Source organism: Lichenostomus cassidix, chromosome Z (assembly GCF_008360975.1).
Source record: "Lichenostomus cassidix isolate B80296 chromosome Z, HeHo_3.0, whole genome shotgun sequence".
NCBI lineage: Eukaryota > Metazoa > Chordata > Aves > Passeriformes > Meliphagidae > Lichenostomus > Lichenostomus cassidix.
The window spans coordinates 19,158,235-19,185,838 of NC_139511.1; the positions used below are offsets into that span (position 1 = coordinate 19,158,235).

The 27,604-nt window shown below is 37.4% G+C and overlaps 1 protein-coding gene across 2 annotated transcripts in view; it reads left to right on the forward strand.

Annotated features, from left to right (window-relative positions):
• Nucleotides 1–23,072, forward strand: part of HSD17B4 (hydroxysteroid 17-beta dehydrogenase 4) — a 63,499-nt gene extending 40,427 nt beyond the window's left edge. Inside the window, exons 18-24 of one of the 2 annotated variants that reach the window (XM_085043243.1) lie at nucleotides 109–178; nucleotides 4,156–4,262; nucleotides 4,579–4,665; nucleotides 7,354–7,443; nucleotides 9,930–10,068; nucleotides 20,452–20,579; nucleotides 22,557–23,072. In XM_085043243.1, the coding sequence (XP_084899369.1) occupies nucleotides 109–178; nucleotides 4,156–4,262; nucleotides 4,579–4,665; nucleotides 7,354–7,443; nucleotides 9,930–10,068; nucleotides 20,452–20,579; nucleotides 22,557–22,646 (711 nt within the window). In that variant the 3' untranslated portion in view covers nucleotides 22,647–23,072. The remainder of the gene's footprint in view (nucleotides 1–108; nucleotides 179–4,155; nucleotides 4,263–4,578; nucleotides 4,666–7,353; nucleotides 7,444–9,929; nucleotides 10,069–20,451; nucleotides 20,580–22,556) is intronic. The other variant, XM_085043244.1, reaches the window with a different exon arrangement.
• The last annotated feature ends 4,532 nt before the right edge of the window (nucleotides 23,073–27,604 follow it).

Consider the following 27,604-nt stretch of genomic DNA (forward strand, 5'->3'; position numbering starts at 1 on the left):
CGAGTATATTATGTAAGGACTGTTAAAATGGATTGCGATACATTTCTTAATCTGACATGAACTTCAGGGTGGCTCCTGCTTGTTCTGACTCCTTCTCTGTTTCTGCAGGCTGCCTTATATCGGCTGAGTGGGGATTGGAATCCTTTACATCTGGATCCAAGTTTTGCTGCTCTTGGAGGTGAGCTGCGTGGTTAACACCCCTCACCATTGTGTTAATATTTGGATGAAGGATGAAGTAAATGTATTTTTAATCTGTTTTTCACTTTGACTGTACATCTTTAAAAATCTGGAAAAAGCAGTGCTTGTTTTATAGCTGTCCTTAGAGTCACCATTAAATATCTTTACAGTTCTGCATGTCACTTCAGTTTGAAGAATTGCTTGTTGTAGCTAGAAATGGGAAATGGTGTTTGGACTTCACTTACAATGGAAACATTCCCTCTAAACTATTTTCCTTTAAATCTTGTTTATTGCCACTATCCTGCTTTTACAGTCTGTTTCATAAGCAGAAATAATTCATTATCAAAGCTTCAGAAGGGATCCCATAAATTCTTTGATATGTGGTTCTTATCTAAATAGTTTTGGGATTATGTGGGTGTCAGTGGAACTTTTTGTTCTTCAGTGTAGTCTTCTCAAGCTGACTAAAGCTGGGAAGGCAGGAGAGAGGGAGCTTGTTAGCACTTCTTTCCTATAAAATTGCTTAACTACACCTCTTGCTAGTGTATTAGCTTGTTCATGTACATAATTCTACATGCAAAAGCACCAGGTCAGAGGCTGCCCTAGCTAATTCTTGAAGAGGTGTAATTACTAAAAAGGGGTCTATTTTCTTAAAATCCCATTGCAAAGTTATTTGTTTTAAATTTTTTTCAGGCCTTGCAAGTAGTATGGTGTGATTACTCCAGGCAGACAGGCATTTGATTTACTTAAGAAAATTTCCTGAATATGTATGCTATCATCATAAACATTGCATGAAATTACTAATCTGTAATAATTGGCCAGCAGTTCTTTAGTGAATTTATTTTTAATATGCAAGTATCACTATATGGCGTTCTTACCAAGATTAACAGAGCAGAGTTGTGCTTGCTTGTTCAGATCACACTTAATACACTCACAAATTATCTAATTTCATAAATGCATAGTAATTGTTTTGTTAATTCAGTTTTGTATAATTCTATGTAAATTTGTATTCATAAGTAATGATTGTCAAATAGTGGAGTCCGTAAGAGATTTCGCTGATTTGTTAAACCATTCTGTTTGTTAATGGTGTTGGTGGTTTTGGATAAATATTTCTTCTTGAAGATGCTGGAGGTGAAACATACATGTTTTATAATTGAAAGCCCAGTGTTCAGAATAATAATGGTGATAATACTTTAAAAACCTTACAAAAGAAGAGGACTTGAAATCTTCTACCTGCTCACACAAAGTGCACTGGCATTCAGTGAAGATGAAATTTTCACTGTAGATGAGGTGTCTCTTTGTCTCAACATAAAAATTCTGCACTGGATTTGGGAACTATGACAGTACCCTACCTATACTAAATGCAAATACAACCAAAGAAGAAATGACTGTAGAGGTATTCCACAAATATTTGTTTCTAGGTATGCAAATGTTGGTTTTTTTCTTAGGGCATATTCACACATCTTCTTGTCATGTAACAGTCTCTGTGAATGTTCTCTTTAACTGGCTCTCACCAGCATGTACTGGAAGCAAGCATTCAATGTAATGCATTCAGGTCATTCCAGGATTTTTTAAAGTCTTCCCATGTCTAATGTTTCAGAAGATAGACACTATGTGAAAACTCCTATTTACATGTTTGTGCCTTTATTCCTATGTCTTTTATTTCCAGATACTAGAATGTGAAAGCAACATTTACTTTGGTTTTGTTTTAGTCTAGATACAAAGTAACTTCTGGGATTTTTCTTTGAGTATGCATTAGTTTTATAAAGAAAATACTAGGAAAAGTAGGATTGGATATATTTGGCTGTTTGTGAGTTCTGGGTAGAGTGGTTGGTTTCTGGTTTTTGCATGGCAAATTGAACTGAGTTTTTAAAGAGCTAGATGTCACTATAACATTCTGAATGATAGATACTGAAAACTGATGATGTAACAATAGTGCAGTAACCTGTTCTAAAATTGACTGCATGGTAGCTTTGTGCTTTCGAAACAGTGCCTGCTGTACACAAAAGTGAGTGCCATTAAAAGTGTGCATACTCAAATATTTCACAGGAAAGAAATGACAGAGTGATTAGGCTGGACTACTTGCAGTGAGAAAACAGACTCATGATCCTTTAAGCCTGTCCTTCTGTCATGTCTTCTAACCTCATATGTCAAAATTCTCTTTCTCACCTGTAATCCTGCTAGCCTTGTCTTTCCTTTGGTCTCATAATTCCCATCTTTCCCAGCATTGAGTCTTTCATGGTTTAACTTCAGCTAGCAATTAATTACCACACAGCCACTTGCTCATTCCTTACCTCTCCCCTCCCCTTTTTTCCCTGCACTTCCCTTTCCACCCCCACCCCCATTCCCAGTGGAATGGAGAGGAGAGTTGGAGACGAAAAAAGGTAAAACTTGTGGGTTGAGATGAGAACACTTTAACAACTGAAACAAAGTAAAATATTATACTAGCAATACTAATGCTGCTGTTACTACTGCAAACAATATTGGAAAAGACAGAGAAAAAGTGAGAAATAAAACCCAAGAGAAACAAGTGCACAACACAATTGCTCATCACCTGCTGACTGGTGCCCAACCCATCCCCATGCCATGATCGATGGCTCCTGGCCAGCCTCCCCCGGAGTGTATCCTGGACATGAGTTCTATGACACAAAATGTCCTTTTGGCCAGGTCAGTCCTGGTTATGCTCTTCACAGCTTCTCGTGCACCTGCTTGGTGGCATATCATAGGACACTGAAGAGTGTTTGGCTTAGGTTAGGCACTACTTAGCAAACATCTGTGTGTTACCAACATTACTGTCACACTAAATTCAAAGCACAGCACTCTGCAAGCTACTAGGGAAGAAAATTCATTATAGCCCAGCCAAAGCTAGGATGGAGTCCTTGTGGCTTTTTTATCTGTGTTGAAGGTGGTTTCTTTTCATTTACGTCGTCCATTTCTCTGCAGGCTAGACTTTCTTCTGTCTGAACTTTTTTTTTTTTTTTTTTTGCTTGCTTTTGCTTTTGCTTTTTCTCCCAGCTGTTGTCCCTTGGGGGAGAGCATTTCATGCTGTGTAGATGCTATGGGAAGTTGTTTAGAGCTCAAGAAAAACAGACTGGCAGACAAGAATAGCAGATGAGTTCTGGGCAAAGCAACTGTTTTCATTGCCAAGGCTGGACAGATGTGTCTGGATTATAAGGGCTGTTGCAAGTGTGATCAATTACTGTTTACCTGCCTTGTCAGGTCAGTACAACCTGTTACAGGAATCAGAACATACAAGCAGCATCTTTATAACTTCACTGTTGCACTTTAGTGAATCCGAGGCCAGTTTTCAAAGGTTTATTTTGTCAGGCTTGGACAGTACTGAAAAAGGGTGTGTTGCTAATATAAAGCATATCCTCTGCCAAGGTTGAGCTCCTGCCTCAAAGCATGTGTGAGGAAAGTAGACAAAAATGTCAATATAAAAAAAAACAGACCCAAACCTGTAAATTTTCTTCTTTTTTTTTTTTTTTTTTTTTTTTCTTTCTTACTTCTAAATAAAGATAAGGTAATCCTGAAGTGGGATTAGAAGGCTTTGACCAGAAATAGGAATTTAAAACAGGAAGTATCAAAAATTCTTAGTATTGCCACTTTTTAATGATTGCAATACGTCTTACCCTTGATACATGTACTTACCTGTAACTGCATGTCTGGTGTGCCTAACAGATTATCTCCTTATTTTTCTTTTTGTCAGCTCTACAGAAAGGGTCTAATTCTACTTGTGAGTGCCACAGAGCATAGGCAGTGCTAGAGTGCAAGTTGTCAGTGAGAAGTTTCCTTTGCCCAAAAGTGGAGGAAGCAATACATTGTGACAGACACCTTTTCAGTAAGATAAATTAGGTTAAAAAGAAAAAGGATTAAGAACCTTATTGGAGGAAAATACTATGAGTAAAATGTAGATATTAATAGAGGCTGCATTTTCGGGTCCTAATACTAAAAATGCTAAAATGTTACTTCTTTAAATAGGATTTAAGAAGCCTATACTTCATGGACTCTGCACCTTTGGGTTTGCTGCTAGGAACGTTTTGAAGCAGTTTGCAGATAATGATGTGAACAGATTTAAGGCAATCAAGGTCTGTGAGTTCATTCTTTGCAGTTAATTTTCTCTATTTTTTGGTTTTAGTACAAAAAGAAATCTTCAGTGTGAGACAAGTCTTTCATGATGTCTTAACTGCCAAAACTGCTTTTACTTATGGCTGCATGCATTTTAATGCCTCTGTCTTGTATGTTTACTTAAATATTTAGGCTTTCTACATTGGTAGTTGACTTAATTTTCCTCTTTACTTCTTATCATTTCAGTAGAGCCTATGTTTTTAAGCTTTTCACCTACATATGACAGGCAAATCTTTCAACAACCCCACTTTTTCCCCCCCTGTTTTTTGGTTTCAGGTTCGCTTTGCAAAACCAGTCTATCCGGGGCAAACTTTGCAAACAGAAATGTGGAAGGAAGGAAATAGAATCCATTTTCAGACCAAGGTCAGAACAATCTCATCATTGTGGGCTACAGAGAAAGATTTATTGGTTACAAGACTGGGGGTATGAGGGGGAGCTAACTCATTAAGCACACCATTGGCGAAGGCTTTGTAAAGAAATGAAGTAAACAGAATGAAATTGTCTTAATTATTTTATGGTGTCACTAGGGTTCTTGTGGCTACACAGGCCCTTTCTTGAGAACCTTTTCTTTCCCATGCAAAATACGAAAACAGTAAGATGGGTTTTTGTAAATAGTATTTGAACACCTGCTGTTTTTCCAGATCTGTTTTGATTCCAGACTGTGTGTTTGGAATTGGGTGTTGCAGGACTTCAGCCAATCACCCCGGGGGGTGGGTGACTGCTGTCCAATCACCTATAGGCTTTTACCGTACATAAAGAGAAATTACAACAATAAACTTCTGCTGCTTTTCTCGGAACTGGGTTTGTGTGCTGCGTTCCAGGTATTACAGCGACAGGTTCTAACAGAAGTACCGTTATAGTCACAGGACTTAATACCCTCATATTAAATACTCTTTTCATTGTGTTGCATTGTTTTTGTCCACTGGGAAAGAGCAAAAAGCAGTCGTCCTCAGGTCATCATAGTGTGTACTTGTTTTCTGCAGTTACTCATAATTTTGTAGATGCATCTTTTATTTTTTAACCTTTATGTGTTGTAATCAATTCCTTGTAGCTTATGTAGCTACAGATTTAGCTTAGATTGAGTTAAACTTCAGCTGCAGCTGCAAAGAACAACTTCCTAAAAATGGAAATTTCGTAGTAGTTGGACATAGTAACGACAGTAAAACAGAGTATACATTTCTATAAAATCTGGGTTTGCATTATTCTATTTTCTTTGGTCTTGCTACTAGCATTTTAAGTGGGTATCCTGTAATCTTCAACTCCATGTCATAGGGTATTTAGTGGAGGCTAAGGGTAAAACTCCAGATAATGGGCAAAAAGCAAATGTTCATTGCTTCTGTAGCATCGTATGACATTGTCACTTTCTTCACCTGTGATTTGATACTGTGATTGGTATTTGTCAGTGTTTGCTTTGGCTAATGCAGTGCAATTTACATTGTTTTGCTGGCCAAAGTTTTGCAGCCTCATCTGTGTAAAAATGTAGCCAGCTGTTGGTTAGTGAGTATGGCAGCAGGTATAGTTGCAGCTGCAGGGAGGATTGGGCAGACAAAATCAAACAAGGAGAGTCATCACAGGAACAGAGGATTGCTGTTTCCACAGGAGTACAGCTTTCTGGGGTATACATTGACTGAAGGAGGTGAATTTTAGTTTGCAGACTAAATTTTAGTTTAGCATCAGCAGCTATAGAATTTCAGAATGATAGCAGTATAGAGACCACTGCATACAAGCTCTCCATCTCTAATTACTAGTAGTAGATAAGTAGTTTGGTGCCTCAAGTGAACTTTGGAGATTACTGTAGCTATATTTAAAAGGTACTACCATCCAGTCCTGACAGAATTTCTAGAATTCATATATTTACTTTTGACAGTTTTCATGTACCATGTTAATTAATAGAGTTCATAATATGCTTCCAAGCCCTTTCAAATTTGTAAACAGGGTGAGTTGTTCTGCTGTGTTTAAAGGCTGAATTTGTAATTATGCATGGTTTAGTAATTGCTAATATGTAGAGTTTTGGTGAATTTTGCTAAGGTTTTTTTTTCTTCCACAACTTTGGAGTAGCTAATTCTGGATAGAAATTACAAGTTTTAATGGGATTACAGAAAACCGTCTTAAACAGTTATGAGTTGTGCAGAATTTGTTTCTTACTGCATGTTGGATTTTTCTGAATTAAAGCCATCTTTGTGCTTAAATTAAGTCTGGTTAAATCAAACTAGAAGTGGACATACAACTTCGATAGGGTGGCTTGAATCCACTTTCATCATTGTCTGAAGTACAGTGGCAGCAGGTGACAAGCTGTTAGGGATGATTTGAGCAATTGTTAATGTACTGCAATAAACTAGGCTGTGATACTTGATATTCCTCCAGCTTGGCTATTTATTGTGCATATTGTAATATGCATTGTCAGTGAATCAATTTGTCATCTTCTGTTTGCTGCCATAAGTCAGTATGGTTTGTTACATCTCTCAAAGAAGCAATGCCAAATTGAAACCCACTTTGTTCTCTGAATTAACTCTTTAAAAAAATTAAACCAGGAAGGAATTCAGGTATTTTCCATCGTTCTTTTTGTAATCTTTCTCCTTTTACAATGCTTAAAAAACTGTTTCTAGTGCAAGTTGCAGTATAAGGCATGTGGAGATAGTGAAATGGTATAAATGGACTCTTGACAACTGAATCTCTACCTCAAGGAAAAACATTTTAGAACAATGTCTTTCTAAGAACTATTTTGAAGAAATATTGACAGCATCTTATAACACTTGTGGTAAATAAGGTTTTTCAACTATTTTGTGAACAGAAAACCAGCAGTATCTTTTAGTACAATTTCTCCAGAGGCAAATAATTGTTTTGTTTGAAGAGCAGTTTGAAAAACATAGTATAACAACTTGCCTCAAGATTACAGTGCATTTATGAGGTGGGTTTTTTTTTTCCCCTTTGTAACTTTTGTTTTCTCTTTATCTCTGATTTTAAAATATCAGGAATACTCCTTAGATTCTGTTCTGTTGTGACTTCTTGCAAATATGTCACGTCTTTAATGTATTTTTCTCCCCACTACAGGTCAAGGAGACTGGAGAAATTGCCATTGCAGGGGGCTATGTGGATATAGTAGCAGCCTTGGATAAATCTTCTGCTCAGGAGCATGTGATGGTAAGGGGAAGCAATAGAAGCCTTGACTTGCAAAGAAGCATGGTTAGGCTTTATTTTTGTGAAAAAATATCTAGGTCACTTACCAATCTTATTTGCAGTATTCAGAGGAGTTATGAGTTCAGAGATCTGAACACACACATTATTTAAGATACAGATGTTAACTGATGTATTTGGGAGGTAAGTTTCGGGTTTTTTAAGATACAAAGGATGGCTGATGTCATTTGACGTGCTTGATGCTAATTGATCTCTCAGGATATGCATTGTGCTGCATGTTACAAAACAAAGTGGGGCATGTACCAGTGAGGACCACATGTTTTGAGCACGTGCATAACTTAAAATTGAAGTCATTTCATATAATATGGATCTGTATCTGTAGAACAAGAATTTTGTTTTTATTTTGTAGACATTGAAGTCAAACTTTGTGTAGGATGTAAAAGTGTGTGGCCTTCTCAATTTTTTCAGAAACATGGGGACAGTGTCAGGAATGCATTAGCATAATTGAAAATGAGATAATGTAGTGACAGAAAAGAACAGTTTTGTCATTGAATCATTTTGAAATAAGACTCTGAGAGTGGTTTGTATATGTGATTAGGTCTAGCACACAATATGCACTTTATACTGTGTGTATTTAAAAAAATCCTCTACATACATGCATGCCTTTAAGCTTTGGGTATGGGACTTGCCACAAAAGACAGCATTGTACATGCAATCCTGAGGATGAGCTGGGTTCTTAATGTGTTCTAGAAGGTACTTAAGGCAATGAACAGTGTGTTGCCTTAATAAACTGTGTCTTTTGTCCCCCATTGATTCCTGCTTGCAAACAATGCAACTTCAATGCCCTGAAATTTATGAAACACTGAGATAGTAACATTCATATAAAGCTTGTGATCACAGAATGGAGAATATTAGGTGATACCTGGGCTGCATCCAAAGCAGTGTGAGCAGCAGGAGAGGGAGGGAATTCTGCCCCTTTACTCTGGTGAGAGCCCACCTGGAACTCTGCATCCAGCTCTGGGGTCCCAGCACAGGAAGGACATAGAGCTGTTGGAGTGGGTCCAGAGGAGGGACACCAAGAAAAATAGGGGAATTGAGCACCTCTCCCACGAGAAAAGGCTAAGAAAATTGTTCAGCCTGGAAAAGAGAAAGCTTCAGGGTGACCTAATTGTGTCCTTTTTAGTACCTAAAGGGAGATGAGAGTAACTTTTTACAAGAGCATGTAGTGACAGGATAAGGGGGAATGTATTCAAACTGAAAGAGATTAGGTTTAGAGTCTTAAGAAGAAGTTCTTTACTGTGAGGTTGGTGTGGCGCTGGAACAGATTTCCCAGAGGCTGGAGCATCCCTGGAAGTGTAGAAAACCAGGTTGGATGGGGCTTGGAGCAACTTGGTGTAGTGAAAATTGTCCCTGCTCCTGACTGGGGGCGGTTAGAACTAGACTATCTTCAGAGTCGCTTCTGATTCAGGCCATCCTATGTTTCTGTGATTAATTCCAGGAACCGGTTTCTTTTTGCTGCTTGTGTTTTAACTTCTGACATTTAGAATTCTTGAATGAAGTTCAAATACTAGAACTTTTCTGAACTGCTCAGATTTTCATTTTTGGCAGAATGGGTGTTTTTCTTTAGGCTTATGCCGAGAAATTAAGGTGCTTTGACAGAAATTTGCTGGCAGGGTCAGACACGCCACCCACCCGCTAGCCTGACTGAGGGAAGATTGGCAAATTTAATTGCCATTGGGGACCCTGTTATAAACTGGAGAATGTTAGGCTTAACCAAAGAGGTGACAAGATAGCAGCCTGAGGAGTCTTGTGTTCTGGTGTGAAGGTAGGTAAAGGCAAACAACTAAAGCTCTGGGACCTTCTTTCCTTCAGTACCAGTTAGACGAAAAATGTGACTGAAGTCCTAATGCGTAGCTGTTTATCTGGTACAAATATTTGTTAAAAGAAAGACAATGAAAGGCTTGCAAAATAATGGGTTTGGAAAAGTTGAAAGGGTAAATGTAGCTCTTAAATTTTGTCTGCACTGGAGTTTTGACTGTGTCCATTGTGCAGTGTGTTTTGAACATCTTCCATGTCAAAGTAATATGTTGGTAAATACATTTTTTTTTGTTCTAAAAACTAACATGCTATTCACTATAGAAAAGGAGGCAGTGGTTATCCTCCAAAGGAAAAAAAGGGCAATTTAAGAACTCTTAGAGCACTAATTAAAAAAAACATGTCCTAAATTGTAATGATTAATGACAAAAACTGCAAAAGCAGGATGTGAGATAATTTAAACGAAAATTTGAAATGAAGCATTTTCTGCTTGAATGTACTCTTCAGTGCTAATGGTTGCTAGAGGTGATTATTTTGTGGTGGAAGAAATCTCAATTGCATTTGATAATTCTGCTACAGATACTTTCCTTCACACAATGCTTGAACTAAGAGACATATTCAGTATCTTTTAACAAAGTTTCAATTTTAAATCCTTCATACTTTTTTTTTTTTTTAAGACTGAAGGGCTGCAGAGTAACCTTGTGTTTGAAGAAATTAGTCGTCGTGTAAAAGAGATGGGAAATGAACTGGTAAAGAAAGTAAATGCCGTATTCCAGTGGGACATCACTAAAGATGGAAAAACAGCAATGCAGTGGAGTAAGTTGTAGCTTTTATATAATACCCTGATGCACTTCTGTTATGAAGTGGGATTAATTGTATTCACTTTAATTAAACTGATAGCTTGGAACTAAAAATAATGTAGACTAGATAAATATTCACTGATAACTGCAGGTCTGAATGCATTCTGGGTGCACAAATGACAAGGAGCGCAGACAAAGTTTGCAGTAACTAAATTTTCTAGGAACATGCTTCTGTAACTTGCCTATTTAGATATAGGCACAGACAAACCATTCTTTAGAACTTCTGTGCATTTCTATTTACATTTTCCAGATTGGATTGCCACTGCACTTAGGAAAGCATGCTAAATTAGCCTAGTAGGAGTGTTACAATAATTAGTCTGCTGGTGATGTACATGCTAACTGATCTAAAACAAATAAGTAATTATTTCTACTGCATTGTTCTTGTCACTTCAGTGAAAATGTAGCCCAATTTGTCTCCATTTAAATTTTCTGAGATCAGGGTTTAATGGAGGCATAATCATGATTTCCCATTTCGTTTAAGCATGGGACTGGTTGATGATGAGAGACTAAAGCCTGTAATAGCAATGTGTCAGAGCAGAACTGTTTTCTGATAAAGTGAATAATAGAATTATGTGAAATGGTCTGATAAGGGCCAAACTACTTTCTCAAAAACCTTTTCTTCTTAAATTCTCCTTTTCTCTCTTTATTAGGATACTTTAAAAAAAAAAAACCAGCCCAAATCTAATTTTATTAATTGGAAATATTTTATTATCTTTGGAAATTGTTTTGGTTTTATTTAGTTGATATGTCTACTGGTCTGTTAGTGGAGTACAAAGTTTTTCCAAAGGGAAAAAGTTTAGTTAAGGTAAAACTTCCAGGCTTTGTTTCTTTTTTTGTGGAGAAATGAAAGTCTTTGGGTCAAGTCTATTGCTTAGATGTCTTCATTTGATTAGTCTCAGTGGTTAGATGTAGACAAAAGAGTTTTGGGGAAGATGCGGGTGAAGTGGGCTGCCTTTTGACAGGCTGAGGGGAGAGACTCAGAGTAGGTCAGATCAGATCTGAATTGTGTTTTGTTCTGCACACTGAATTTTTTAAACTACTATTAAGTTTTTACAATGTCTGTTCTCAAGAAATTGTTATATTTAAGAAAATGCTTGTCCTTTTACAGAGCAATTTAGATGCCTATAATTTCACTTTATCTGTTCCTAATGTTAACCAGCCAAGATTTTGAGTAGCAAGACTGCTGCTAAGTTTCAGGAAAAATATTATACATAGATTGATCAGGATAGTTGTGTTCTACTTCTATTGCTTTTTAAGCAGTTTTTGAGGCATAAGGAGTGACTTCCACTTGTGTAGATGTTAATCAATATTCTGAATATGCCTGTGTAGATTATGCAAGCTGATTGCCTATATATCAAAATGAGACTGGGGAAATACTGCATAATCCAACTCAGAAGTTCTGTCTTAAAATTCATTACTGCTCTTAATCATTTCTACTGTCTGCAGTTTTCCATTTTTGCATGAAGTAATTTAAATTATGGGCATGGTTAGAACTTGGATAGAAGACTTACGAAGTTTTTCTTGTGCTCTTGCTTACATTTTTAGATGATAATTAGAAGTGCATAGGTTAAACTCCTGAATACTTAAAGTGGAAACTTGTGTATGTGGGGCAATCAGTCTGTACTCTACATCAGTCCTGCCTATTGTTTCATGTGTAACTAAATTTGATATGAGTGATGGTCATGTTTATAATAATAACCAGAAAAGTATTCCAGACTGATTGATCACTGACTTTTACTTTAAAATTGCTTTATTAGTCATCTAAATTCAGTAGTATGTATGTCTAGAGAATAGAGGGACAAGTAAATGAAGGAAAAATCTGCTGAGAGGTGTTTCAGGACATGAATAAAATTTTTCACTCAGGCAGTTCTGAAACTGCAAATTGCTGAATGCAGAACAAGCACACTTAGAGATTTAGGCCTGAGCAGTGCCCTTACCTGCCTCGTGAGACCAAGGTTTACTAGAGGGGAAACAGGTGAATGTTCTTGCTATTGTATTCAGATCAAGAGAGTGCTTTCTGCTATGAATAAATCAATACTCAGCCTTTTGTCCTCTCTTGTTATTCCTACTGAAGCAATAAGAGGAAGGTGCTGCCTTCTTCCTATTCACATGTCCCTAGCTAAAAAGGATTAAATAGACATAACATTTGTTTGTCCTGTTCCCTCTGCTTCTGTTGTAGTGAAAATTTTCTGTGCTATTACATGAATTTGGAAAGAAACCTAAAGTTCCCCATGGGATGGAGAGTGGAGGAGCTAATCTAATATTTTAAACATTTCCTGTTGCTGATGACTATTACGAGCTGAAATGAAATATTTCCAGAATCTTGGAAAAGTTACTGTGAATATTTTTATAGTGTGGTCAGTTCCTTCAAGCATATGAATTACTGTAGTCTCTGTGGTGCAGTAAATATGTAAGGCTGAGTGTAAATATCTAGGGGACCAGCAGGGTGTGTGTAGAAAATGTTGATTGCTTTTCAGGAGCATTGGTATAGTAGTACTTCTTTTGTATATCACTTTTTTGAAAGAACTTTCTATGTCATACTATTTCTGTATTTGTCTGTGTTTTCTGAATATTTTTGTGTGTCTCTGAAATTTCAAGTAATTATAGGATGAAGAAAATAGGAGTTGGTTAGTACTAAAATGTTAAACAGGTAGTCTAAATATTACACTTTTGTATTGTCAATATGAAAAATAGTTATGAAAACTCATTAGCAGAATGTTAGGAGTTATGACAACTGTAGCGTCAACCCTCACCATTTGTCCTTATATGGATCAAAAGCCTACTGTTGTTGATGTCTGTTTAACTCCAATGATACATTTTTAATGTTAAGGTAAATATCTATCTGCATGATACAGTTTTTATTTAGGGACTATTTAAAAACCCTTTCCTGCCATTAAAAACTGTGTACGCAAACACGAAGACCTTCCAGAGGCAAGTACTTGAGATTTATAAGCAGTTGCCAACTAAATTATTTTTGTATATTTGCGGATGTTATTTTATTATTCAGTATTCAAGAGCATGATCCTGTACTGTCTCTTCTTCCAGATGCTGGTATAATTCATTTTCCATGGTTAGTGTGGAAGAAGAGAGTAGTTTATAAGTTTACATTCCAAGGAAGACAGCTTCTGTGCAGTTAGGATATTCTCAATAGCCCAAAAGATCTGACTGTACAGGATCTTTATAAGATCTCTTGATGGTCATCAGCAAGACTTTCATAATGCAGATGAGCAATGGCATTCAAAATACGAACATTGACAATGCCATTTGCTGACGTGAATGCTTGACTTTTTCAGTTATTACTGTAATGTAAGCTTCTGTACATAATTAGAAGTTTTAGCCTTTGACAAATTAATTTTCTACTTTAAAAACTGAAGATGGTAGTAAGATGCTACCTTTGCTGTAGCTTGAATTTATTTCTGTGTCACTATTTTGACTGGTTTTCAAACATGCTTCAGATTTTAATGTTACTCAACTCAGTACAATTGCACTTCTTTACTGTACATTTAAATTTGGCCTGGTGGTTACTAATTGATCTTTTGTGCACAAGAATTTGAAATAATTTTTGTAAATATTATGCTGGAAGATTAGAACAATTCTGAATTACCTTTCTGTCTTTTCAAAGTAAAATTGCCGTTTTGAAGGGCCGATTCCATAATGTACATAGCTACAAGAAAGAAAAACAGAAAATACGACACTAAAATTGATTCAGAGTTTGGTTCACGTAGCTAAATATTACACACTATTTCAGTGTATGGTCAAAATTCTTGACAAGTTATCACTGAAACAACTGATATGGGAGGAAGCATATTATTTTGGCTGAATGTTTTGTTTTGTTTTAAGCCGTGACTTAATGTTATTATCTATCTTCTTTTTAGGCTTCTCTTTCTAAGCACCTCCCAGGCCTTTACAAGCAGTGCTTCTGATTCTTTTGGGCTACCTGCTAGGCCTCTTTCTCTTATTAAATGTGACATATAGTTGTTCTGTTTTGTGTTTTAATTTTTTGACTGGTCACTTTTGCACAGCTTTGTGCTGTTGTGGTAACTGCAGCAGTTGACAGTGCTGGAAACAATCTGGGCCCTGCAGCCCATTGCTGTCTTACTCAATGATTGTAGCTCCAGCATCCTCTGCTAATGTCCTTCATCCTCTTCAGATCTAGGAAGAAAGCAGATGAGAGAAGGCAGCAGGATTAGGGACTGCTGTTGCAGCCACAGCTTGAGTGCTGTGTCCATTTCTGAGCCCCTCAATTCAGGAGGGATGTTGAGGTGCTGGAGTGAGTCCAGAGAAGGGCAGTAGAGCTGCTGAAGGGTCTGGAGCACAAGTCTGATGAAGAGCAGTTGAGGGAGCTGGAGGTGTTCAGCCTAGAGAAAAGGAGGCTCAGGGGGTCACCGTATCACTCTCTACAACTGCCTGAAAAGAGTTTGTAGCCCAGTGAGGGTCAGTCTCTTCTCTCAGGTAAGAAATTACAGGACGAGCAAGAATGGCCCCCACCTGCACCATTTGGTGTTCATGTCAGACATGCATGGAAATAATGGGCTGTCCAGGGATGTGCTGAGGTCACTGTCCCTGAGGTGTTCAAGAACTGACTGAGTGTGGTGCTCAGTGGCATGTTCTAGTTGTCAAGGTAGTGATCAGTGAAAGCATGGACTCAATGATCTTGGAGATCTTTTCCAACCTTAATGATTCTCTGATTCTGTGGAATTCATTCTTGTGTATGCAGTCATTCTGGTATTTTTCAAACTTTAAGGAACCAAAAAGTTTTGGTTTTTTTTTTTTTTTTACTATATTTACATTTATTTCTAGTGTTTTGTTTTAACTGCAGCTGTCACCTTTTGATCTCTACTTTCTGCAGTAAATCAGGATTTTTATTAGTTTAAATGAAGTGAAATTTGTGAATTGAATTTGGCTTTTGTTGTTACAGAGACACCTCCTGATGGAGGCACTAGTATCACTAGTCTGTTAAACCAGCAATGGCCTTTCCTTTTATGTAGCTCTCTCTGGATGGTGTGAAGCCATGGGGAGGTGTAGAACAATTGACTGTGCACTCAGTATGTGAAATTTTGGACGGCTCATCTGCTGTGTAAACAATGTTGAACTGTAACCCCTGACAACTGGCCTTAATTAGTGGTATTTCTGTGTAAAAGCAATCTGTTGTAATTTAAGAGGATGCTGAAAATCCTTTTAAGAAGCTAAAACAAGTATGAAAACCAAAGAAATAAGTGTAGTGGTATTGGAACTACCTTCCTTTTGTCTGTCACTTTTAAACAAAATCCTTAATTGACATCCACCTCAGCTTTCTCCAATTTGCTTCACTACCTAAAGCATGCTTTGCTCTCTCTGCATATTTATTACTGTACAACAATTGCCTTTGTTTTCAGGGGTTATAAAATATTAATTTTTTTTTTTTTAGAGTTAAGGTACTTCATTTCAACTTCTTTTTCCATAGAGAAAAGGTAATGCTATTGAGATCTGTTATCTGATAGTGAATGGCTCTCCAGAACAGTACTCAGAAGAGATTGCCCATCTGTTGCTTTTCTTCTTGTTTCTGAAGTTAATGCTGAAGGCAGGAGATGTTTCTGTTCCTTTCCAGTTCTCAGAATAATAAAACTTTGTTATGAGAACTGGAAAGAAATTGTTACATATCATTGGTTGTGAACAGCTGACAAAGTGAAATTGCTCAGTAATTTATGATGCAATATGACTTCAGGCAATGAAGAGTGGGTGATACTTCTTTTCATTTGCTTTAAGGATGATTCTTGTATTGCCCTTACTCACCCACTGTAAAGCAGAAGAAAACCCAAACCAGTCAAAAAAAGGTCTGTCTGTTAAGATTTTTGTCCTAGAAAGGGTGAGACTCTCTTCAAAGTCAAAACAAAATCTGTACACCAAATACAAGATCTTTAGGTTTTTGGCAACCTGCTATAAAATGTCAATGTCTAGTGTTTTATGTAGTGTTTTAACGCCTATATATGTGAATTTTTTTTTCCTTTTTATTAAATCACTGACAACAGCATCTGTGGATTATAATAATTCATAGATTTTTCATTACTGTAATATAAGACATATCCAAGAAAAAGCAACATTTAAAGGAAAACTAGCATTGCACACCCAGTACCCCGTCATCATGGAGCTGGCTGCCAGCTGCACTGATGGCAGGTAGCTCTAATCACAGAGTGTCCAGCAGGGGTGTGAGGCCACTTGGATAGTCTTGCATCAAGACCATTTCCTGCTACAGTAGGCAGCTGTGTTATATGTATACATAGCTTTATCTCATAAGGTTGTATTTTACAAAAGAGGACTCTCTCTGGTCATTGGAAAGCTAGGATTTTTCTGCTCTGATGCTTGGAAACTGTTCTGGCATTTAGCTTATTTCTTTCATTGCTAGTTTAATTTGTCCATGAGCCAGTGCTCCAGTTTAGTTCTCAATTGTCTTTTGAATATTCTAGCCTTGGAATAGGTCAGGAACCAAGAAAGTGGATTGTATACATTTCTAATCCTTCTGGTTGTTTTTCTGCCCTGCAAAAAAAGCTGAATGAGCAAGTTTTTGGGGTAGTTTTTCATTCTTTATAAGGGAGGGGAGTTACTTTCCTTCCCCAAATACCAATATCTCATACATTTTGGATCACTTACCACTGTGGCTTTGCTTTTTCTTTTTTTTTTTTCTTTTTTTTTTTTTTTACTACTTACATTAGAGAGGTCAACTCATTTATGGTGAAGCCTGAAAAAAAGGACGAGTCAAGTAACAATAGAAAGTTCTTCAATGTTTTTGTGGAAAAGACAGTTTTGCTGTCAAAGAGTGCTTTGCTTTTGAGGCTGCTCTGTGGGGAATTTTTTTTTTTTCTTTTTCTTCCTTGTCAAAAATCTTAATGATCCTTGGAAAGCATACAGGGGAAGTGAAAATAACATTTTCACATAGAAATGTGAAATCAGTGGTACAAAGAATGTGCCATTGGATTGGTCCTGTTTTTCTTTTGTTTCTTTCCCCCTTCTTTTTTTTTTTTAACTTAGAATTTCTAGTAAGATTATCTTGAGGTGTGGTTAAGGACTTGAGGTGATCAGCTTGACCTCGCTGCCCAGCAAGGTTATGGAGCAGATCTTCTTGAGTGTGATCACTCGGCACATATGGGACAGCCAAGGGGCCAGGATCACAGCCAGCATGGGTTTGGCAAAGGCACGTCCAGCCTGGTCTCCTTTTGTGATGAGGTGACCCACCTGGTGGATGTGTCTATCTCAGCAAAGCCTTTGGCGCTGTCTCCCACAGAATTGTTCTGGAAAAGCTGTCAGCCCACCGCTTGGACAGGCATCGTCTTTGCTGGGTTTAAAAAGCTGGGTGGATGGCCAAGCCCAGAATGTGGTGAAGCAAGTTAGTAGTGGTGTTCCTCAAGGCTCAGTGTTGGGGCCAGTCCTGTTTAGTGTCTTTAATATCATGTTTGATGATCTGGATGAGGGGATTGAGTGTCCCCTCAAGCAAGTTCACAAATTACACCAGGTTGGGTGCGAGTGTTGATCTGCTGGGAGGTAGGAAAGTGCTGCAGAGGGATCTGGACAGTCTGGATCAGTGGGCCAAGGCCAACTGGATGAGGTTCAACAAGGCCAAGTGCCAGGTCGTGCCCTTGGGTCACAACAGCCCCAGGCAGTGCTACAGACTGGGGAAAGAGTGGCTGGAAAGCTGCCCTGTGGAAAATGATCTAAGGATTTTAGTTGGCAAGTGGCTGGACATGCTATGGGCCAATATATGCACAGGTAGCCAAGAAGGCCAGTGGCACCCTGGCCTGTATCAGCAATAGTGTGGTCAGCAGGACCAGGGCAGGGATTGTCCCCCTGTATTCAGCACGGGTGTGGCCTCACCTCGAGTGCTGTGTCCAGTTTTGGGCCCTTTACTACAAGAAAGACATTGAGATGCTGGAGTGAGTCCAGATAAGGGCAGCAGAACTGAAGAAGGGTCTGGAGCACAAGTCCTGTGAGGAGCTGCTGAGGGAGCTGGGGATGTTTATGGAAAGAAAGGAGGCTCAGGAGAGACCTTACCACTCTCTACAACTGCTTGAAATGAGGCTGTAGCCATGTGGGGGTTGGCTTTTCCCAGGCAACCTGTGACAGGACCAAAGGAAACGGCCTCAAGCTGCAGTGCAGAAGGTTCATGTGGAACATCAGCAGAAAATTCTTCACAGAAAGGGTGGAGTCCCTGGAAATGTTCAGGAAACAACTTGTTGTGGCATTTAGTGCTATGGTCTAGTTGTCAAGGTCATGACCAGTCAAAGGTTGGACTCGATATTTGAGGTCTTTTCCAACCTTAATGGTTCTGTGATTCTGTAAAGAGGAAAGGTTTGCCCTTGGTACTGTGATTATGCAATGTTTAAAGGCATGTTTGTGCTTCGAGAGGTTACTATTAATTTTAGATATTGATTGGTCTTGGGATCAATATCAGTGGTTTTGTGAGTTAACTAGGAAATGGAGAGGGAGAATGAGTACTGTAATAATATTAAGTAATATCTTAATGTACAATGATGTAACAACTATGTTCTATATTCAAAATAAAACATTGGTGGTAGTAGAATTTTCTGAGTCACTACACCTTTTTAATTTTTTTTATCATGTAAACTTGACACTGATGAGAATGATGGACAGGTATTATTAATAAGATGTATCAAAATTACTTGTCAGCCATTACTTAGTGAAGGAGAAGTTGTGTCTTGGGAGTTAGTATGTCAGGCTTTCAGCATCTGAGTCCCTTCTGGAACACTGTAGGGAGGTTAGGGATAAGGAAAAAATTTAATGCATGCAGAATGAAGTACAAGTATGGATTCCTAAGGTCCAGAAGTAGTTCAAAACAATCAGTTAAGAACTGTAGGCACCATAGACACCATGCCTGTGTTTTGTGAATTAATCTGTTGGGCTTGCTGACTTATTTGGCTCACAGGGAGCCCAGTTTGGCTACACTGGTATGGTGTGTAACATTGCAAGTATTTAGAGGTGTATTTTAACAGCACATGGACCGTAAGGCATGGTTAACTTAGTCTGAGAGCTGGTATCCACTGTGAAGCTCACATTTCATGATTCAGTAGATTTTTTTTTTAATAAAAGTCTGTGCCTGCATAACCTACAGGAGCAATGCTGAAAGGCTCATGTACGATGTTAGACTACATAGTAGCTGTTTTGGGTCACAAGTGTGTTACGCTATGCACAAACACAAATATATAGATAATTCATCTGGTGCTTAATAATATTTTTAAATTTCTTTCCATATTGCGTGAAGTTAGTGATATGCATTAAAACTGTTCCAAAAATTATAATTTCCCTTAAAATCAACTGGATAATAATAATCCAGTATGTCACATCTCACTGAGCAACACTGTATACTTAATTCCCCTTCTAGTACTGTTGCAGCTGGCTAAATATTACTTAAAGCAGATTTCAGAAAATGAAAGACTTGAATAGACTAAAGCTACTCCCAGTCTTCATAGTTCCCCTTAACCTTTCAAAAAATCATTTGGAAAAAAGTTGCACATAAAATAGTTTATGCAGAAATAAATCTTCATGGTTAGGTGAGGGCCTTAAGGTTTGTCCATGAAGAGCAACCAACTGGCAGCCATGACTGTGGCTAGACATGCCATGTTCTTATGTGAATATCCACGTGAATAATATGTGGGATGGGGGGGATGACAGATCAAGAGGGAAAGGTGTAAAGGAAAGATGGGAATTTGCAAAATCTGAGAATTACTTGGCAGAGCACATCCTGTCAAAATACTCTTCTAAACAAATGACACAATACCTGATAGTGTTAGCTTTGTAATAGATTATTTTGGCAGGTCATTTGGCGTGGGAAAAGACACATGGAGGAATTCTTGTCTTTCCAGAAGAGAAAGACAGATAATTGACAAGGCTTTAAACATTCCTTGCACAAACCAGAATAGGCTATATTATATTGCCTGTGGTGCAGAACAGGGAAAATGCAGCACTGCATTTGAACACCACTACATTTGCCTTTGTCTGACTATAGGATGTTGTTTTTGAACTTCAGAGCTTTATTACTAATTTGAATGTTTTTGCAGTAAGTGCACTAATTAGTATCTTGGGCATCTTTAGTGTCATTTGAAAATAGTTTTTACCATCGTTGCAAGAATTTTAAATGGCAGTCCTTGCTGTAAACACCCTCCACTTTAGTACAGGAATAATTTTCTATTTTTCATGGAAGAAGAATTAAACCCCATTCATTTTCAAAGTGGCTGATAGCTTAAGCTTTATGTTTAGACTGGATGCTTTATAGTAATAGGTAAGGAAAGTATTGTTCGTAAGCCTGAAAATTTTATTTTGAAATTAAACTATCTTTGCTTTTGCTTTTCAGCAATTGACTTAAAGAATGGCTCTGGAGCAGTGTATCAGGGGCCTGCCAGAAATTCTGCTGATACTACCTTCACTCTCTCGGATGAGGATTTCATGGATGTGGTACAACAAAAGATCAACCCCCAGAAGGTAAAGCCTGAGTGTCACAGATGTACTCCCTTGTGTATGGACATATTATCTGCCTTGAATCAAGCTGTGATTCATGACTGTTTGTATTCTGAAATCCTAAACCCTGGGATGTTTTGACAGTGCAGATCAGAGTCAAGTGAGGTATAAGCACATCAGTACCTTACACTGAAAGCCAGAAGCATGATGAGGCATTTATGCTATCTTTATCATGCTGAGACAAAGATAGCCATGAAGAGCTAAAGAAGGGCCCTGATACAACTGAAGTTGTGGGTTTGATACTTGTGTGGTCCATTCACTTAGGAGTTGAACTTGGTGACCCTTCTGGGTCCCTTCCAACTCAGACTGTTCTGTGATTGTGTGACATAAAGCCTGGCAGTACAAAGTAAGTAGTTTGTTTGCTTCCTGGTACTTCACAGTATATAATTTGCAGGCTTAGGTTTGTCAGTTTGATCATTCAGGCTGTTTCGATTGTCATGTTGCAGGAAGTTGATGTTTGTTGCAGTGGTCTGATTTATTTCTAGTACTGCAGCAAAGAGATATGTCAAGACAGTGCATGCATGTAGATGCCTTGAAACTGGTCAAAATCAACCAAACTAGGATGATTTTTCAGGGAAAGAAAGATTTAAGGAAGATTTATAATCTGTGTCTGCACTTTTAGCTTCTTGGAGTAATCAAGTGCTTAAAACTACTAATTTTACTAATAAAAATGCCTTGTGTAAAAGTAAATTAAACTGTCACAAATTTAATATGTCAGCTTACAGATTAAAGCTTGAGCAAATGGGAACTTTAATTAAGCTCATCATATATCAAACAGTTCCTTTTCTTTGATCCCAAGCAGAAGTTGTTGCAGACTTTGATTGTAAAATTGTAGACTAATGATCATGGTGAATGTTTGTTAAAAGTCTTATATTCTACATGAGTAAAATCCTTTGTATACAGCAGGCATAAGGCATAAACAAACAAGATGGTGATGTGTAATCATCAGAATACTAAAGAACAGTGATTGCATTTCAGGAACATTATCTATGCTTAGGCATTAGTGTTTTCTTTGAGTTTCTGTGAAGTTTTCAATCTAAAGAAGCTCAAAGCATTTATTCAAATTCTTTTCTGCTGGCTCTATTCTTTATTTGAATGTATTTCAAGCTAATGGATCTATGGAGCACATTTAAAGAACTTTCAAAGAGCTTTCAAATGGCAAAGCCACAGCAAAGGAAAACTAGTTTTAAAAAAATACAAACTACATTGAAACAGGATATACATGTCTTTGAAGTAGGGACAATAAAAATGTAATATACCAGCAATGAAGTGAAAATACTTGTTGATCTATGACTCTGCAAATGCAACAAAATATTGCTTATTTCCTGTTTGTTGTAATATGCTATGTATAAAGCCATTGCATTTCTTTGGAATATGTGTGTAATAAATTGTGCAAGTTTGTTTGTATTTGTTATGAATTAGAGTGTGTACTTATATTTTTATTAGATCTTTAATTTTCATTAAATTGCTTTTTCATTCCATTTTTTCATTTCTTACAAGGATCTGTGGATGTCTGTAGCATGAGGGGACAATGCTGGAAGCTTTGTTTTTGTGCCCCACTGAAATTTTTCTATCAGCTTTTGATGAAGGCATTTGCCTTGCACCTGGAGAAGTCCTCTGTGCTAGCCATAGAAAAGAAAGAGAGGCCACTGAAGTTGCTTTGCATTTATTGTATTTAATTTTTGCAAGTCTGAGTGACAGACTTGGCATTGTCTGTAGTATGGATAAAAAACTCTGGTTCTGAATGGTGCTAGAATTGATCTTGAACGGTTTTCATTAATAACTGATAACCAGTAGGCATTGAGCACTGAAGACTTACTTCCTCCTGAGTGCTAAACAGCTATTCTTATCTTTGGCTTCTTGTTTTGTTCTAGTAACTCTTTGGTTTATGTGTAAACAACTGAACACATGCTTTTATTTTCTCTCTCCTTCTCTTCTTAGGCATTCTTTTCTGGCAAACTAAAAGTGAAGGGGAACATCATGCTGAGCCAAAAACTGGAAATGATCCTGAAAGATTATGCCAAACTCTGAACTGCTTGATCACCTACCACAGCAGTGAAGAACTTTAGAAGATAGAAAGGCAATTAGTTCAGTACCAATGATCTGAAGGCTAGTTAACATCAATGCACTGATTCATTATACTGCTAATACACAAGCTGATTTAATCGCTGTAGACCGAAGTTATGAAATGAACATAATTGCTACTATTGTCCCTTTTTAGTTTCTCAGCAATGGTAGAGAATCATACTTTTCTCATTGCACATCTATATCTAAATAAAATGTATGTAGTTCTTACGAAAAAGCATATATTTCTATGTTAATTCTGAGGAAAATTAAACCAATAGACTTCTTTAATATCTCCTTCTATGTGTCTGTTACTCTTCATTCATGTTGCCTTAGATTTAGCTTATATGAGTCTCTCTGGTTTATTATTAAAACGAATGTTTTCTGTCTTGAGCTCTCATGGTTCTATCAAAATAACTGGAAGATGAAAGTAAATTCCATATATTTACATCTTTTCATTATGTGTTTTTTTTTCTGTACCAAAAAAACTTCATGGAATTTTGGAACCCATATTGGTCAGTCATTTTCATATGTAAATCACTTAGAAAATGGTTAATGTTAGTTCTTTAGGGCAAACCTTCTCATGTGAGAGGGATTAAGACTGCACCAGAGGCCATCATTATAGCCAAATGGTTCTTCATGTAGATTGGTTCTTACAAGGGCCAGCACCATAGCAGCAGGGAAAGATGGAATTAAATTCCTCAGTTTGAACCTATGGCCAGAACTGAGTTAGCAGCTGTGGCCATATGTTTTCCTAAAGAAAGTATGCTCTTAATCACTGATTGTCACATGAAAACCTGGAAATTTGATTTCATTGATGTGACCAACATTTTGTGTGCTCTTTTTTTCACCTTCACATGTGTTCTGTGTGGATACCTTTTGAAGATGGAAGAATTCAGACCATCTAAGTCTTGGTCATCTAAGTCTTGGTCAGAGGAGACCTTAATTTAGAAAATGAAATCTTTAATTTTTTTTTGTCCCCAAACCAGTAGGTGTTTCCATTCCCTGACTTTGTGAGCAGACTGTAGCCATTAAAGAACTTTGTGGGGCTGAAGATGAGCTTGACAGTTTGAGAATAAATTGTTCATATTTTAATACTAAGTCATATTCTCAACAAATTTATTTCTTCACAGCTGTACTGTCAGCCATGCTTTGGTTCAGGTTGAGAAACATGAATCTCATGTCAACAAGTATCTCACATAATTCACATTATGAATAGATGGGAAACAGAACAAGTATGAAGTTTGCCATCTCAAAGAGGCCATCAAGTAGAAATGATTGAAGAAATGCCTGAACTGCCCAGCTTCTATTTATCAAGCAGGTTTGTGTCAAGTAGGTAAAGGTGTCTTCTATTATTTTCTCTCAAGAAATTTTATGAGAGGGAGAGATTGATTGCAGCTTTGTAATTTTATGCACACACCTGGTAAACCAAAGCTGCCATTTTTCTACATACGTCTTTCCTGCCTATAAATCTCTATATAATGCCATAAAAAATGCGTGTATTAAGGAAAAGGAACTGTGAGGAACTAACTTTGAGACTAGGAAAGCTAGTCCATTTAAGAATATGGTATTTATTGTAAGTTACATGGTAACTTGATAATTCACAACAGGTGGTTTTTTTTCTTTTCTTAACCCCATAAATAGTCTGAAATCTGAAAGTACTGCTCCGCAGCAAGGGAACAGAGTGCTAATAAGCTTTTTTTCTTTCCTCTATTTCAGTGAGAAGCAAAAATATTCAGACAAGGGCAGTTGGTAATGTTGAAATCTGTTGCAATTTAACAGGTTAGAGATTACTAAAGAACATAATTTTACTAAATGTGTTGGTATGTGTTGGTCGAGGATGAAAGAATAACCCATTTATGGCTACTCTTGTGATGATTTCTACCCTGCATACATTCAGTTGGACACAAATCCACATGCCTCAGTTGTATCCCAGATTCTGGCCTTAATTAAAAACATAGAAGATACACTCCAGAGTTGCACTGGTCTTTGGCATCTATACATCCTTGACTTTACTATGGCTTCAGCTTTCTCCTGCACCATGAATTGGTCATTCACATTGACTGAAACAGAAAGTCCTGCTCTTCATTTTGCTTCCCATACCCAGGCTACATGAGCATGACTCTCAGTGTTGTGATAGACTCTTTCCTGGGAACATAATTTAGGTGTTTAATTTTTTCGTCTGTTTTATGGCCTGAATAGCCACTATTATGATTGTTATGGCATGTTGGTTTTATTTCTAGTCCAATGTATTTACCCTAAGAACATTCTAGTTAGCTGATGCTAGCTAATAACTTGACCTGTTTACTGTTGAAGGTAAGGTCAGTTTGCTGTGTGGAGTATATAGATGACGTGGTTTGGAGGTTTTAGTTTTTGCTTTCTCCTAGTACGTGGAAACCTTCTGTTTATGGTTGCTAGCTTTTAGTAGTAGTAGTCTCAAGAATAAGTAGTAAACACAGTATTTTTGTGAGCATCCACGCAAGGATATTAGTGGGTGTGGAAGGTAGTTTATGTGTGAATGATTCTCAGCTGCTTTCATCTAGAGCAGTTTTTCTGATTCGGAGTATTGTGTTTCAAACATGTCCAGGTATCTTTTATCTGGAGTGGTTTTGGAGACCTTTCTTGTCATACAGCTGCAACAATACCAGTGTAGTGGCAGGACCTAGAGACATGCAACAGCAGCACACTACATCGTTTTGTTTCAGGGTAGCTGCTGCTTTGAATATTCTTTCTTTGCCAGGAGTGGGTGCTTTGGATTGAAAAGCCACACTTGTTTACCAAACAGCTCAGATAGCTCTTCAGTGATTTTGCAAAATTTAGTAGAAAATAAGGAGGCTTTTTGTGAGCAACTCAGCAGTAAAATTCTTAACGGTACACATACTCTCTTTAACGTAGAGAGTAGAATGTAGATTGTCTGGCCTTTATTGCAATATGTACCTTACAGTGTTCTGTTTAATTCTGTATACACGTAAAGAAGGTGAGGTCTGGACATCAGATTTCGTGACACTGAGATAAGAATTCAGTTGTTCATCTTTGTGGTACTACTGAGTTACTGCTAAGCATGGCACAGTGTAATTTTATTTCTCTTTTTCCTTCTCCTTACATTCATTACAATCTTCTGCTGGCTTGCAATCCTCTAAAAAGTAAATTGTGGTTACACTGACATATGTCCTCTTCAGTCATTTATGGGTTTTCTTAGTAAAGGATGAGAACAGTAATAATGGATGGGGAAACTTTATGCTTTCTAGTCAGTGGAATTGTTCTTAATTAGTTTATTTCAGAGGAGTTCAATACACCTTCCAGCTATCATCAGTAATTACAGTCAACAGCTCTTTAAAAGCTGACAAGTGCATTCATAATCAGTGAATATTAAAATGAGTAAAAGTGGGGAGGAGCAGAAGCATGAGAGAGTGGTAAACTTGAGCAACTTCAGACAGAGGAACTTCAATGCTGAGTCCTCTAAGGCTTGTTCACACCCTGCTTTGAGGAGCTCACTCCTAAGGGTTATTTGTATTCTAGGTCATTGGGCAGCACTACTTGTAAAAGGTTCTTCATCGCTCAAGAGTCACTTAATTGAATTAAAACGCTTTGTAAAATGGTATTATTCAGTGGTATAATATATAAAGTATTATAAGTTGGATAAACAAACATTTTTTTACATAGTTTAGCATATTTATTTTTTAAAAAATAAGGCTCTCTAATAAAATGCTATGTACCCCAACAGAGGTTAATGTCACTGAAATTATGTCTTCTATTTCCTTCCACAACCCTTGGGGGCAGAGCAGCATTCAAAAGGTGATGACTTTGTTTTTACATAACATTACCGCTCTCTAGCATGAATGAAGATCTGTGTAATGAAAGGATAAGTCTCACGGCAGTGATTTCTTTCTGATCACAATCTTTGAAAGGGTAAAGGGAGAAAAGGAAATATTAATCTCTCTGCATTCATGCAGTGGCTTTTTTATTATACTTCAGTTGGTGCAGATATCTTGCTCACACAAGAATCAGTTCTCCATGGTTCATCTGCAGTAAGAAATTTTTAGGCCATTGGCTGTTTCTCCAGCAGACTGACCTAAAAAGCATTGGACATCAGCATATATGAAGTCAATTAGGAAAAACAAAGTAGACTATGAATGTGGCTTCATTTATAGAACTTCGATATTACCCTCATGATACAATTCGAATGTTTCATCTGTCTAAAATCGGTTCACTGAACTGGCATGATAGAATCTTAGATAAGTGGGTAGGCTGAGCTCTCTAAGAGGTGCAACTGTTTGTGTCTCTCAGTGATTACTATCGAAGTTCCCATTGTCTGCTACCTTAAATACCATATTGAAAGGTCATTGTGTCTCACAGATGGAATCAAGCAAGGTATAATAATACATAAAATTGTCTGAATTATATGGTGTAATGGTCTGTGCATCTTTCTAAGGGCCATTTTAGCATACTAATTTCCTTATATTTCCCTATGCTACATTTCCCCTGATCACGTCAAGAGCCTTTTTTTCCACTGGAATCAAAAATGCGCATCACATAAGCTGAAAGAACAATTGAGAATACCCACATTTAAGTAAATATCTCATTTAGGTTATGATTACATGTTTTCAAATTTCTAATTATAGATACGTATAATTCTATACAATCATATTTTTAAAAGAATTTCAGCTAGTCAGTGTACTGAATTTGTCTTTTTTTTTTTTTACTCAGTATTTCCCCTTTCCCTGCATGTGCTCTCTTTTTTTCTAGTTCTCTTGTGAAGGCATGTCAGAAGGAGCACGAACATAGGTTAGCATAGCAGTGAGCAGTTTGTGAAAACTTGGATTTGGAATGGGAAAGGACAGTCCATTGTGGTAACCTAGATCTTGTCTGGATCTCACTCAGTTTTGGATCATGACAAGTGAAGCTGCCATAAGAGTCTTACTGTT